This window comes from Strigops habroptila, chromosome 5 (assembly GCF_004027225.2).
Source record: "Strigops habroptila isolate Jane chromosome 5, bStrHab1.2.pri, whole genome shotgun sequence".
Taxonomy (NCBI): Eukaryota; Metazoa; Chordata; class Aves; order Psittaciformes; family Psittacidae; genus Strigops; species Strigops habroptila.
In genome coordinates this window covers 4,022,815-4,038,578 of record NC_044281.2, presented here as the reverse complement: position 1 = coordinate 4,038,578, position 15,764 = coordinate 4,022,815, and the positions used below count along the sequence as shown (strand labels likewise).

The 15,764-nt window shown below is 43.3% G+C and overlaps 1 protein-coding gene across 1 annotated transcript in view; it reads left to right on the top strand.

Moving 5' to 3' along the window:
- ERBB4 (erb-b2 receptor tyrosine kinase 4) overlaps window positions 1-15,764 on the top strand; it is a 616,088-nt gene that overhangs the window by 410,603 nt on the left and 189,721 nt on the right. The window contains exon 5 of the mRNA XM_030487261.1: window positions 13,747-13,812. Coding sequence (XP_030343121.1) covers window positions 13,747-13,812 — 66 coding nt within the window. The remainder of the gene's footprint in view (window positions 1-13,746; window positions 13,813-15,764) is intronic.

Below are 15,764 nucleotides of genomic sequence, written 5' to 3'. Positions count from 1 at the left end.
CTCCCTTGCCTTGATCTGGCTTTTCGACTGAGCCCCTGTCAGCTGTGAAAAAAGCTGGAATTTTTGGCAAGGCCTTTTTCAAGCAGAACAACTTCAGTTACTTGCTATTCATAACATAGTACTCCTCTGCCATTGCTTTGTATCAGATTGCACCCGGTAATGTAAAAACACCCATGTTCTGAGCTGTGCAGAAGTACTTCTGCATTGTTACATGGTGCATAGGAAGAAAAGGCTTAGTCTTCAGCTGTGTGCCTGGGATTCAGTAAATCCCATGATGTATTCAGGGGAAACACTGCTTTAAAATGTCTTCGTTCTTTTTTACCTATTGATTCATAGACTTTTTCAAGGGCGAAGGAAGCTTTGAAACATCATTAGCTCTGCCTTCCTGTATGCAGAGGCTCTGAAGCATCATCGTCTCGCCTGACACTGAGCTCAGTAACTTTCCTAACCACAGCCTATCTTCCAACCTGGATCTGAGTTTCAGAAGCAGCCCCAGTCCTGGTGTGGCTGGAGCTCCCGCAGCCACTAGATGGCTGAGCACGGGGCTCTGGTCCTCTGAATGCTCTCCTGGCACTGGTCTGAAGCTTTGCAGATGTGCAGCCTTCCCTCAAGAAGCTGATTAGTTCCCCAGTATTAGAACACATAATTCTAGCTGCCTTTATTTCTAATTTGAACAGGTTTAAATTGCAGATGTTGCTTCTTACACCTTCTCCAGGTAGCTCAAAGAGCTCCTCATAGCCAGCATTTTCTCCCTGTCGAAATGACACGTACCATGCAATCAGCTCCCCTCCTGATCTTACTCTCATAAGCTAAACAGATAGAGGGTCTCACATCTCTCACAGCGAGGAATTTCTTTCCAGCCCCAGAATAATTTTAGTTGCTCATCAATGTAAAATATCTGTATTTTCCAATGTGCTGTTAGGAGATAGAAACCAAAGTGTGTGTAGTGGTTTACTGATATAACCAATATCCTATAGGAGTAAAAATTGTATCCTTTGTGTTTCAGCTTCACATCAGGAAGATGGTTTTCAGCAGTTCTGACATCTGTGTGTTTTAGAGACTCCCTGTTTTCCAGAAAATGTAGTCTCTATGCTTTATTCCAAAGCATGCAATCTTCTGTTTGGCTGTATAAAGGACATTTGGTGTGAGTGACTCCAGCTTACCTGCCAACCTGGCTCACTCCCCAGCACTGGCTGCTCTTCACTGTAATTTGCTGGGATTACAGCCTTCCTGTCATCTCTATCTTTTATTGCTTGGGATTGTTTAATAATTCCTAAACCTTTAGCTGGAATACTAAAAAGCATCAGTCCTGTGATGATTCCTGGGGAACTGCACCCCAATTGTATTGTAATTGCTCATTTACAGCTACTTTTACAGAGCCCCCAGTTAGCTGGCTCTTAATGCATTTTTCATGTGTTTTATTAATATTGAAACATAGAGACAAATCTAATTAGAAGTTTACCATTGAGCCAGTGCATTGCTTTGTAATTTAGGGAACTGAACATGGACTAGACAGCTGCACAGTTGCTTAAGAAGTCAGCTCTGGGTTCTCCTGGTGTGCACAATCCAGGTTGTGATTGACCTTACCTGGGTGCAGATGTGTTTGGAAGCGCTATACCTCAGTTTGACATGCTTATCTCTGTATGTATTTGGTTGATGTGAATCATTTTTTTCCCTTAGTGTTCTCATTTACACTGTCTTTGTGAGTTGTTTTATTTAGGCTAACCTGCTACCCCATCAGCTCACATAGCTGAGAGTTTGCTGGGCTGTTCTACTGCAAGTTTTCCGCACACTAGCAAAAGGAGTAATGCAGTTTCTAGAAAGATCCTTCTTTAAAATGTTACAGAAATAGGAACAATTTGGTGGAAACTTACTTTAGTAGCAATGCCTCTTTATGTCAGACTAGTTTAAGGCCGAAAGTTCCTTACACGTTTTAAATCGGTATAGGACAAAATCCGCTACATGGATACATGTACATCCCTTTCAGCATACAGAGCATGTTCTTGTAGTGTGCTTCACAAAAAGCATAAGTTGATATTTGCATGGAATTTTGTGTAAATGATAAGTTTTGTTCTCCACTGGGTGTTAACAGGCTGTGTTTGGAGCTGTTGGCAGGGGATGAAGGTGAATTTGTGCAAGGCCATTTGTTGGAGCTACAGACTGGAGTCTGATGCTCGCCAGCCTGTTAATTTAATGTTCAGTAGTGACCTTGTAATTCTTCACAGAGCACAGGAACTCATTTTTTGGACCAGGAGTCACAGTATTAGAAAAGGATCATTTTTACACAGTGACTTATCTGAAATTTATACTTGGGTCAAACCGGTGGGTATTTAATTCTGAAGTGATTATGTGACAGCTCTGAAGAATAGAGGTTCCTCAGATCTTTGCAGTCACTCCCAAAAGTCTCAACCTTCCACCAGTTTTCAGTTATGCTGTGGCTAAATTGTTTAAAATGCTGCCCATGTGTACATCAGTGTTTCCAGCTGGCTCATCCAAAACACTCCTGCTACCGTTGGGAAGCCACACTGGGCAGCGGGGAGTCTCACGTCAGAGTGGAGGGAGGATGGAGTCCTTTCCCTTTGGTGGAAACATGCCATCGGGTAGTAAAGATTCAGGAGAGCTGAACACAGGGGAAATACAAGTACAAGGAAAGCTTTCCTTTGGACCAGCGGATGCTCCTGTAATGGGAGACAAATCTATGTAAATAGTGAATATGTGTAAATCAACGCCCAGCCCTCACTACTAAGAGAGTTATTCCTGCAAGATAACGTGCTTTTTCAAAGCACCAGGATTTTGCTCTACTGAAGGCCAGAGTAACAGCAATGTATTTATGTATGCTAGTGAAAAGAAAAGAGGGCAGTGATTAATTCACGCTTAAAGCCAGCTCTCAGAATAGCTAGTGTATCATTGCTAGTGTACATCTCAGTTGGAAACAACCTACGGAGAAAATGGCATTCCAGAAAGCATACCCTGAAGACATTTGTTATTGCAGAGTTTGTTAAATTATAACCTTTCATTGAGGTTATTACTTGAAGTTCAATTAACATTTTAAAGGTATGTTTGGAGACCGGTGAGTGGGGCCTCTACAGGCAGGTGGTCTCCGTACAGAATGTGTTCCCTGCCACCAGTGTCACCATGGCAAAGCCAGGAGGAGAAGCTGTTCTTTATGATAAAAAGCCACAAATACCTAACCGGCTTTGTGAAAGCTGCTGCCATGTGCAACACACTTCAAGGGTTTGCAGCATTCGTCTTCGCAGCAGTTACAGTTTCATGGATATCTCAGTTGGAAAGATAACTTATATCAGAGTGTAATATAGACAGCCAGAAAGTCCCACAGCCACGTTCAGCATATGTGGAGATTGCTTTTCCTACTGTTAAGGAATCTCTAGTCAGAAAAGAATCTATTTATTTACCTGGAATAAAAAGACGAATATAATAACAAAAGAAGTTGATTTGAAAGAGTAGTTTTTGCCAAGCATATGTAACTGAAGATGGAGGAATACATGAAATCCCGTGACATAATGAACTTGTTTTGCATTAGTAACGCAAGCTGAAGTGCTTGAAGTTGCCTGTAATGTTTCTCTTCAACCCGGAACAGTATGTTTTAAATAAAGGGAATCAGTTTAGTTTCCTAATAAATACCTTCAGCCAGTGTTTTCAGAAGGGATTTGTCAATTGTGGAATGCCCTTGGAACAGCTCTGAAAGGCAGGCAGACGTGGCATTTAATGGAAATACAAAGCCTCTAACAATTGAGTTCACTGAATAAAAAGTAAGTAACAACCACAGGTATACATAGCTAATATGAATAAAGAATGCCGTGAGGGACAGAAGTCCTTGGGCTGCCAGATCCAGGGATCTAGCAAGGGAACTGCTACAAAGCCAGGGATCTTGAGGAGGCATGGACATAGAAAGCAGGGCACTGCAAAAGCCAGCATTAGCAGCTTCTGAAGAACCTCTGACATGGGCATCTCTTTGTGGTGGAAAGTGTAGTTTTCAAAAGAAAACCCCCTGCCAAAGTGCTGACCTGTTTTACTGAGGAACTTCCTTCCTTCCTACAGCAATTGCAGGGTCAAAGTCACCCACTGTGTGGCACAGGTCACTGTGCTGCTGTGTAATATCACAAAGTGATGCTAGTTCTGTGGCTGCAGAATTTAAGTAGTGCTCCACATGTGTGATAACTGTTAGTAAATGCTTATCTTTTAATGGCAACCTGTGTGTGTATAAAACATTACTGTATACCACCTGGTTTATAAGCAGGTTGATGTTTAAGCAGGATATTGCACAAGGGAGAGACTTCCAGTTGAAGTGAAAGCATCCCTGTCCATTACAAGCACCTTGCTTTATTACAAACACCAGTGTTTCTTCAAAGTGGGAAATAAACCCCAAATACTCCAAATATTTAAAATAGGCTCATGGAATGGTAGTTGGCAGATCTGTAGTGAGTGGCTGGGTGGAACTGGTCTTTCCCAGCAAGCTCCAGCTGCTCCAGCTACCTGCCTTTGAAGAGCTGCTTAGGGAAAGAGGAAGAAACGGTGAAATCAGCTGCTTAACTGCATCTAGTGGTTCTTGAAGCTGCTGTGGGCCTCCCTCCCACCCTTTTGAAGTCGTCTCTTCGATCTGCAAGATGCACAGCCCAGCCACCAGCTCAGAGTGGGCTTGCTTGGTGCTGCTGTGCAGAGCACGAGGGGAGGTGGATCGCTTGGTGGCAGCGGGTGGGTGCAGTGTTGGGACTCACCAGCCCGCACCGTGATGGGCTTCTCCCAACAGTCTGTTCTGCTGCTTGTAAAACATAAACCCTCCCCTTTTAGCTTTTATTGCTGTCACACCTGCATTTGTGTCAGGAGTTTGTTACACGTGCCTGTTTTGGCAGAAGTTCTCAGAACTGTCACTAAAGTTCCTGTTCTGCTTTTGTGGACAGCCTAAAGAGCTTTTGCCACTGCTCTGCTCAAACCCAGAGCTTCTCTCTGATCCCTTCACACCTCCTGCAGGGAAGAGGACAGTGCTGTGGTGCCAAATGAAGCTGAGTGACTAGAAGGAAGGTTTCTGTCTCCTAAGCAACAGACAAGGAAGTAGCAAAGCAAAAAAGAATGTATTTTATGCTCCTGCAGTCCCTCACTCTTTCTGTCCCTGTGTGTAGGATCTCCTCAGGCTAGCATTCAAAGGAGCTTTCACATCTCAAAACCTTCTTTCTGGTCCTTTTGTAGGAACTTGTAATTTACTTTCAAAAACTCATAAAAGCCATCATCAGTGAAGTGTTCTGAGATAGAGGAAGTGTTGGGAATATTTACAGAGTAAGATATGTAGTGCAGGGTTTTCAAGTGGTTTTATACAAATTGCTACATGAAAAAAGAAAACTTCATACCAAACTCATCGTATTATGCCTGCATGATGTCCACAGCATCACCTCTGTGCAGATCTCTGACAGCCAAAGATTAGCCAGGAAATTGCAGCCTGAAATTTGTTTGTATGATTATTTTCATTGAATATTTGTGTATAGCAATCGCCAAATCTAAATATCAGAGTATATGCCCAAGCATTGTTTTCCAACAGAGAAAGGGCTTCTATCATCCAAGTATTGTTCTGTAATAATCAGTTTTGTTTCAAGTAGCCAGAGATACATTTTGAATAAGCAATTGCATTTGAGTAAGCATATTCTGATACTTATCCAAAGGTTGTCTAAAACTGAACTCCAGATCTCATGGGGATGAGGAGTTCCTTTCTAGTATTTCCATCTAATTGAGTCAAAAGTTGGTTAAAACACGAGCACACCCAACAGCACCCAGCCAGACCCTAGGAACAGTACCTGGCAGCAAGAAAAAGTAAAATTCACTTGAAATTACTACTTCCTTTGAAAATCTCCTCTAGCAGTGGAGAGATTTCTCACCCAGTGTTACACATTGTATCCAAAAAAGAAACCTTATATCTGCATCCTTCGTTCTCAGCCAACATTACACATAGCGCGGTAAGTCTGCTGCTGCACCTAAGGATAGATACCTGGCCTAACATTTCTTACAGGCACTGATATGGGTGCACATCTGATTGCTGTGTTTGGTAGGAGTCACTGCTGCTCGGCTTGTTGGTGGGTTTTGATTTCATGTGTTGTCACAGCACAAACAGAAACACCAACTGCTGTGAGCCAGAATAAAAAGAGCTGACGGGCAATATCCTAGGGCAAGGAGGGGTGTCCCAGTGTTAGGTATCACAGTGGCTGCTGCTTAGATGTGAAATTCATGCACTTCTGGATGCCCCCATGTAGAGGAGGGAGCCCATTAAAATAGTACCTGCCAGAAGCAAACGGGGGGGAACGCTGAAACGAATATAAAGGCATAGAAGATGTTGGCTTTTTCTGGTCTCTGTCTGCTGGGAAGCTGCAGTGCCTACTCACCTGCTGCCTTCCCTTCACAGATGTGTCTTCTGCTCACACTCAGATTTCCTCAATGAAAAGGACTTTTGTCTCCTTTTATGAAACGCATTAGCAGCTTAGGAGTTGCCCAGGATGTGGAGGAGCAGGGTTTAGCTTCCCACCTTGCCTGCTGAAGGCATTCAAATCTGTACCTTGGGTCTCCTACCTCCCAGTGGAAACTGCCTCAGGTTAGGCTGAGTTGGGGTCCTCTCTGCTCCTGTTCAAATTCTGAATATTAAGTAATCATCAGATAAGATACAGGAATAGTCCTAGGGGCATGGACTGATACTTAGATGTACCTCTTCTGCAGTGTTTTATAAGCACTGAGTAGTAGGGCAAGTAACTAAGAATGAATCCATGCATTCATTGTATGCTGGATACATGCATTCGTGTAGCCAGCTCTCTCTCTTCAGGGCCAGTGAGCTCCCTGTGTCAAGGGAAGGGATGACTGCCTGATCTGAGCTCTCTCATTCCAGAAAACAGCCTGTAGACCATTGCTTGGCTTGCTATCCTGGGAGGCAAGAGTCTCCATCATAGTAAGCAAAGGAGAAAGCAGGATGCATAACCCTACATCCTAGTTGAGTGTTAACATCTCTCTCTCCTTCTGCCCAGAGGAAAGGGAAAATAAGAGCTATCCCTGTATTTTGAAGGGGTCTAGAGTTGTGATCTGTGTGCTTTGAGGATGGTTCCTACAGAATCATAGAACACCTCAAGTTGGAAGGGACCCATAAGGATCATTGAGTCCAACTCCCTATTCCTTGCAGGACTACCTGAAACTTGTGGATTGGATGTGACACCGGGAGTCATCCAGCTCCTCACCCAAGAGCCACCCAGGCAGGGCAAGGGGCAGGATGTTCTGCTTGAAGCCCTGTTAGACAGGGACTGAGCAGCTCTGCTGTTCAGGAACAGAGGTGTGTGAGGATGGGCAGTTGTATATGACTTACTGGGAGGGAATGTATTTCTTTTAACAATAATGATTACAAGAAAGATTCCTGAGGGCTTCTTGTTCGCAATGAGCCTGCCAAGCAGCAGGTATGACTTGGCCTATCCTTGTAGCCTTCTGGCTGTATCCCCCCCTTTGCTCTGGATCCCTGTGTGTATGTTCAGAAAGGCATTTGATGCTGATTGGAACTAATTCACCATCGCAGTGGGGGGAATTCACTTACGTTGCACTGTGCTAACAGCTATAAGCAGTGATAATTAATAGCTCTTAATTGCTTAATCAGTGTAAAGTTTTAGACTATGTCATACGTGAAGGTTTTTATATTGTGTGGATGACTAAACCCCCAATTAATGCATCGAGTCATAGAGCCTTACCAGTGCTGTCTGTTCCAGGCAGAGAAAAATAACCAGTGTCTTCATTACTCCCCTCAGGTCCCTTTCTGTAGTCATTACTGTGGCCTGAAGACATTTTTCTGTAGCAGCTGAAGTAACGTTACAGTGAGCTTCCTATCGGCTCAGAGCTGTCAGCAATAGATACGAATCTACTGGCCTGAGCTCATTCGGTGCTGCTGACACGCTCTTCTTGACTTCCCGTTTATTCCTTTACCTCTGGTGGCCAATCTCTCTTAAAATCAGAACTGTCTGCCACCAGCGTATCTGGTGATACGCTGTAATTTCACAGTTTTCAAGAGATCTCTGGTCCCTGCACACACGTGGGGGTTGTCTCCATCCCACATTACTCAAGAAAATGCCTCTCCCTTTGGTATTCAGTTTTTGTTTTCTGCAGTGCTGGTTCAGTTTTATCTCTGTTCCCTCTCCCTCACACTGCACCCGTATCTCTTTCCACGCCTGTCTTTCAGGGCATATCTCTTGGATTGTTTTCATTTCTCAGGCCTATTTCCCATGCCAGTTTCTTTTCAGCTGCCTGTGCCTGAGTCCCTCTGCAGTTGTGTGTGTGTGTCTCTTCTTATCTGCTGAGGAAGATCAGGGGAAGATCGAGGCGTTGAAGTGCAAAGTTGGAAATCCCTATTGGACACGATTGTTAGAGGGAGTTTGCTTTCACTGTCCCTGAGCCCCAGAGCTCCAGATGCACACACCTGGAGAGGGTGGGCGCTAGAAAACTTGGACTTACGGATGGTGCTGGCATCCACAAAAGGTGCTGTGCTTTTTCGTAGGGTAAGTATTCATCACTGAAGAACACAATGTGAGTTTTCAGTATAAAAGGATCCTGTTAATATTTGTGCAGGGTACTTCTATTGGGCATGGAGACTTGCAGGGTAGAGCAACAATACAGATATGAGACAGAAAGGTCAGCTGAAGAGCTGCCATTTACCACAATAAAAGTAACTGTATCAGTGCAGGTACAGCTTGTTAAAGAAAAAGCTGAATTTTATGGGACTAATTCCATGTTGGAAAGCTATTTGGTGATACATCCTAAGGTGAACTCATCTGACATCAGTGAAAGCAACATAGTTGGAAAGCAGTAGAGGAATTGACCCTTAGCTTTCTGTATCCCGTAACGCTTCTACAGAGAGGAAGAGAAAATGGGCACTAGGTTTTTCTATGAGATAATTTCTTCTGCTACAGAAGGTTTTACTTTCTCTTATGACATATGTCTCTCCTGCCATAAAGAAGGGAAATCCTGAGAAGTGTGAGTTTCTGTTAGGTAATTAAGTTTCAAATCACTAACAGAGATCTGAAGGCTAGCACAGGGCTGGTAGAAGATTCACAATTATTTTTATTTAACAAAGAAGTGTGAATGAATGAATGAATGTGTGACAGTAGGAATAGTCAGACAAGGACACAGAAGGCATTACAGCCTGATAAAGGCAGAACAATCCATCACAACAATAGTATCTTTAATTCTTGTTAATGCTGTGCTGCCGTGTTTGAATTATATTTTGATTTTGTTATCTCTTCATGCATAAAACTAAGGAGTTTTAGCTGCCTAAGAAAATAACATACAAGTGTATTTAAACCTGTCCCATCTGAGCAATGGAAAGAAGAGACTGGGATTCTTGCCACACAGTATAGCTGGAACTTCTTGGTCCTTAGGGCTAGTTATGTCTGGAAGCATCTAGATGACATCTCTAGCATTCTTGCGGGAGTGGATTATTTAGGGTGAAGCATGAGTTTATAAGTAGCTTATGGAAACTAATAAGTGATGTATAGGTGTTTTGGTGGTTAATCAATTATTTTAGACCGTTAGATAAGTAAAAAGTAAAGAGGCAGCTTATAACTGTTTCTTGGAACCATCAGAGCTGCTTTGTCTGTGTTTACTCACACTTCAGTATCAGTGTGTTGCAGATATGCTAACATTTACTAATGATTTATTAACCTGATAGAAACCATCTGTAAATGCAAACTTTGTGCAAAATGAGACCATTTCTTGTCTTATTTCTGCTTTCCTTCTCCCACCAAGGGAGGTCTGCTTGAGGCAGCTGGCATAGCTGCTGGAGAAAAAGCAGTGTTTCTTCTCTGTACTATACTGAGCTGAGAGCTAAGAAGGAGGACTTCATTTTTCTTGTCTTGTCAGTAACTTAATCCTTTGTGGTTTTACTGTTCCTGAAATAATAAAGTCAGTCTGGAGCCAAAGGAAAGCCCTTTTCAATTCTCGGGAAAGCACAAGGATGAAGTAACCTTGGTCTTTCCCGAGCTGGAGAGCAAACATTTTCTGCTGGTGACTTTCCCTGGCTCAGAGATGTCGTGGTTTAACCCCAGCCAGCAGCTCAGCCCCACACAGCCTCTCGCTGCCCCCCAGTGGCATGGGGGAGAGAATCAGAAGGGTGAAAGTGAGAAAACTCAAATGCATACAGAAAGCTCTGTGAGAAGCAGTAGAATTACTTGTCAGTCTTGGGGCCAATAGATTTATTATCATTTAAGCCTGACATGCAAATCTAATCGTGAGACCTTGCATGAATGCTCCCTATTCTCCTGACTACTTCTGTTGACTTCTGTGGGACTGGTTTTGTGTTAGATTTACAGAGCTCATCTTTGATGTGTAGCGATCAGTCCTTGTTACAGTGGGGAAACCAGGTGAAATACCGAGTTATGTGAGGGCAGAATCTGGACCAGTTCATCCTGAGAGCAAAGAAAGTTATTTTTCTCTTTAAACAACCAAACCAATGCAGACACACTATGTGGAGGGAGTTTGTGGTTTGGATTGAATTCTCAGCATATTTGACCTTCAAAAGGACATGTAGCAATGCAATTCAGAGGTGTGCTGCCTACATGCACTTGTTGTTTCTGTGCCGCTGAGAAAACTGAAAACAATGAAAAAGACACTTGGAGTTCCCAATGAGAAAAAAGGGGACTGGCAGCCTTTTCTTGCCTCACTGTTAAATATCTCTATTTAAATGCAAATGATCTTCTGACCCTGCCAAACAAAGTCATGTACCAGGAAGCAGGCAGGCAAGTGAAAAAACAACTCGTAAACTGGTTGTCGAAGATGCTGGATCGCTGTTGTTTCCAGGAGGAATCGAGGTGGTTGAATACATTTTTGGTTGCATAACAAAGATCAGCACCTGGGAGTTTCAAATATGAAGATTTGTATTTTAAGTGTGGCTTCTGCAGAAGTGTGGGTGGATTCTCTGGTTAGAGAGCCCTTGGAGGGATGCTTGAAGTTTCTTCTATGTTACCTCACTGCACATATTGCAGTGGATAGCTTAGTGCATACATTATGTTTTGGAAGGGGTTAGAATCCAGAAAGGGGAAGAAGCAACCAAACTGCTGCCTTATTCTTCCTCAGGAATATGTGGTTACGAGTGATCTGCGCAGTGCTTCATACTGCGTCTAGCTGCCAGACTTCTGGCTTTCTCCCTAAACTCCAGACTCCTTCAGTGAGATGGGCATGAGATTTGACTGACAAGGAAGGATCAGGCATAAAATAGAGTCTTGAAAGAGGAGGCTTTGTGGTCCATGAGATGCAGTTCTTCCCAGTCTACCCCCAGCAGGGATGCTCCAGCTCAGGCGAGGACCAAGCAAAGCAAGTGGCTAAAAGCTTATCTGAATGAGCATCCAGGACCATATCTTTCTCCTTCCCACTTCTCTTGGTCAGGGTAGTCAGTTTATAAAACCCACTTCCTAGGGATCATTTTTATTCAGTTGAGTGAGCACCAAAATCAACAAACAAACTGTATCTTCTCGAGCCTCCTCTGTTAAAATTCTTCCTTTAATTTGCTGTTTACCTCACCTTGTCTTTAAACTTCCATTCTTCTAAATCAATATGGATGTATTTGCTTTCTGTGCAGGTTCCAGTAGTCTCTTAATAATCATAATAATCGTTATTACTGATTAAAGTTGCATTATTCATGCCAGATGGAGTCCCCTCCCTGTCAGCCAGAATGAGTTTGCATTATGTAGTTATAGTACATTTGTGATCTAAACAAACAGATGGCAGAATGTGACAGCAAATTATGTGCTGGTGATGTCAGCAACAACACTTCCCAAGTATAATTGCTTTAAATGAACATGAATGCAGCGAGGAGCTGGTAGTTTTAACAAGGTAGTTGGCATACAGTGTGGTAATTACCATACAACATCATCAGTAGCACCACGACTGCTGCACAAGTGCTGAGGGAAGAATGCTGGCTTTGAAAAGTCATGACAGAAAGTCTGAATTGGAAGACTATCACAGTGGGTTTGCTCAGCTGTGGAACATCTCACAGCTATAAGCACACTGCTTTCTTTTGGGGTGATCCAACCTTAGCTGGGAGACGTCTTGCACGTTCTCCAGTGCTATCTCCCATCAGAGCATGTGGGAAGTATTTGATTTAGTGTAATGGAGCAGTGTTAACAGCAGCTGCTGTTAATACAGGATTGAAAGGTGAGCTTCTGGATCAGGTTCAAAGGGGAAATTTGCTTAATAGAATCTCAGCAGCATTCAGTGATGAACAAAAGCTTAATCAACAGTGAAGTTAGGTTCCTATGGTCACAAAGAGCAGTGATAAGGACTGTGCATAGTCTTCAACAATGCTTATGTTGGGCTTCTCAGTTCATCCCTTCAGGTATGGCTGGGTGTAAAAGGCTTGGCTGCCCACACCTCAGGCACTGCCACCCCTGGGTTTTAGGAGCTGGGGCTCAGCGTGCAGCAAGATATGCTCTCCCTGTGTGCTCCAGGAGTATCTGACACTCAGGAGGGAGAATCACTATGAGCAGGAGTGTGACTGAGCTCTGGCTGTGTCTGAGTGAGCTGCAGAATGGGGTCTCCATTCACTCACAGTTGGGACTTGCATGGAACTGTCCAAGTTCCATAAGAATGTGCCACTTGTTCCGCCTGCTTTCGGTTTCCGTGCACAGTGGTCAGCATTTAGTCATGAAATGGAAGATGTGAACTTAACTCCTTCAGTCCACCTGTGTTTCAGTCACTAATTACTAGGTAGTTAATAAAAGCTACCATTGCTAACCCTTCCTCCTCTATCTGTGTTTTACAATGAAAGCACCTATAGTTCCTTTTCTCAAGGGACTAAGCCTGTCAGCACATGCAAAGACAATGTAGAGCATCATCTCTAGGTTCTGAAGGAACATGAGGTTCCTTCAGAAGCACAACTCCATGCACCTAAAGAAACAGCCAGAAAAGGAAAGGTCCTGTGAGCTTAGCTGTTGCTGAGGTTAAGTGATCGAACTGGGCACGTTACCTTTGCCATGATACTGGACATGAAAAGCTTTTAGGGGAGAATGGTGGCTTTTTGTCAAATGCATTGAATGTATCACCCCATTGCTCAGATGAAATTTAGCATGAGATAGATAGATAGACAGGCAGACAGACATCCTCTCTAGCACTGACATCTCTTCTGTGGAGGAATGAGTGGGTCTTACATGGGACATAGAAAGCAATAGTAATAGCACTGGGTGATGAAATTTTTTCTCAGTCCTCCCAACTTGTTCATCTTTTTTTGTTTAAAATATCTCAGTCATTATACATAGCAGAGAGGTATCTAGGGTGTAAAGCACTTAGATAAGTAGCCATATTTCATAGAATCCCAGACTGGTTTGTGTTGGAAGGGACCTTAAAGCTCATCCCGTCCCAACCCCCTGCCACGGGCAGGAACACCTTCCACTAGAGCAGGTTGCTCCAAGCCCCTGTGTCCAACCTGGCCTTGAACACTGCCAGGGATGGGGCAGCCACAGCTTCTCTGGGCGCCCTGTGCCAGCGCCTCAGCACCCTCACAGGGAAGAGCTTCTGCCTAAGATCTAGTCTTAATCTACCCTCTTTCACACATGTATAACACCAATTCTAGCTATTTATATGGGCCTTTTTTGCAGGCACGGTTTCAACCTTGATGGAGCATAAAAACCCTCCAAAGACAAGATGGACTCTCGTCTTCAGCAGTTGCTGGATGTTGAAGAAATAAAAGGAAGGCACATTTCTAATCTGTCTCTCGTTGTGTCTGTCCTGCAGGTGGTCGATGCCACAAGTCCTGCACAGGCAGATGCTGGGGACCCACGGAGAATCACTGCCAGACCTGTAAGTATGCAAAACTCTGAGAACCAAAGGGCTGTACCAGGGATCCTATGGGGGTTTTTTAATTGTGAAAGAACGTATTTGGGTTGGTATTTGACATATTCTTCTGTATGTTGTTGCCAACAGATGATCTGCTTTTTTTCCACCCGTGTGAATTTGTTTTTCTTTCCTCCCTTGTGCTTTCTGAAAATGCTTAAGCTAAGCTGATTTTTCTTTTCACTTCTTGGCGGTAACATGGAGCATGGCTCCTGAGAATATTGATGGTTCTTTTGGAATACGCTGAAATGAATACTGCAGGCGTAGAAAAAACTACAAGGCAGGTTTGGAGATCTTTAATGACATCCTGACACTGCAAAGTTTCTAATGCCAAAATACTCTGTTAATTTCAGTGGGAGTCTGGGAGTATTAGTTACCTTGCAGAATTGTTCTCTTTATAACAACTTCAGAATGTGTTTGAGTTGTACTGAAAAAGAGAATAATAGGATTTTTGTCAAGGAAGTAGTAAGTGAAGGGTTGTTGACTATGTCTGTCTGTCCTCTTGAATTTAGAAAGCATTAAAATGAATAAAAAATAATTATACTGAGAGAGTTTCTTCCTTGTGTGCTTTCAGCTCCTTCAGATAGGCACTAAAGAGCTACAAGTGCAGTCACAATATTAGCAAATATAAAAGAGAAGAAAACGGAGAGTTGTCTTTTCCTACAAGTCTTTCCTTCCCCCCCATCCTTACGGGAATGGAGCTATCCATTACATTTCCTTTCTTTGATATTTTGTGGGGTGGAAATTGGTTGAGTTTACTGGAGTCACTCTTCCTAGGAAATGAAATGGTTGCTGATATCTCCCCCAGAAAGCACTGCTGTAGCTTGTGCTTGTTTCCTTGGCTGAGTTGTAGATAGGAGGAAGGGATTGTGACAAATTAACTGCTATGAAGCGAGCACACCAGGTAACTCTCTCAAGTGATGATAGCCCAATGTCATCTGCCTTTTTTGTTGGAAATACTAGGAACAGTGAAACCTTTTCTTTCTTTCTTTCTATTCTTTTTTTTTTTTTTTTGACTACTTGGAGCAGGAGATAAGAGGCAATTAGAAATGGCAGACAGCTTGGCATGAGCATTGTATGAGTGAGTACAAGCAGGAAATCCAGGCAGACCTCCTGTCTGTGGCAGAGCAAGAGGAAGAGGAGACAGAGCTGGATGCCTGCAGAGGCTCTGCCACCCTCTCGGGCACTGCTTTTTCTTCAGGAGCATCAGCTGACACTGCTGGCAAAACTGATGACAGCTACAGCTCTGCTAAAGTTAACATGCTCTTATATTACTGTTTCATATTGAGCTTTATCTGCAGGTGTGATTAAAAACGCTTTAGGACAGGTTGTAGGAATAACTATATAGGAAACCAGGTACAGCGATGCTAAGCAGAATGTTCTTTGTCTGAATCAAGCTAGCACGTCTCCTTCCATTGCTGGCAGTCTTTATGAAAGCCCCAAAGAAGTCAGTGCTCAGAAAGCCTCCTTATGTCAAGGTTAGGTGCTGAAGCAGATTATGGAAAGGAACTTAAACCCTAGCTGACCAAATTATTTTATACCGTGGTTACAATTATTTAATGCTGATTCTTTCTCTGTCCTAATGAGAGGCCTGTTTGTCTGTTAAAACTGTAACTCTAAGAACCTGGGTAATTCATCCAAATTTGAGCACACTTATTCAGGCCTTATGGGGTTAGCTTATCCAAGAGCACTGTAAAACCTTGGCAGTTATGCACGGATGATACGATCCTGGTTCAGGCTTTGGCTCCAGCAAACAGAGGCTCCAGCCTTGTGTAAAGTTGGGAAGTCCAGCTGGACTTGGTGTGGAGTCCACATGGCAGGATCAGCTCCCATGGTCTCAACCTCTACAAAACACTCCTCTCAGATGAGTGAATTGATTTTGTGGATTAACGTAGTAATACCAGAGAGAGAAACCTTAT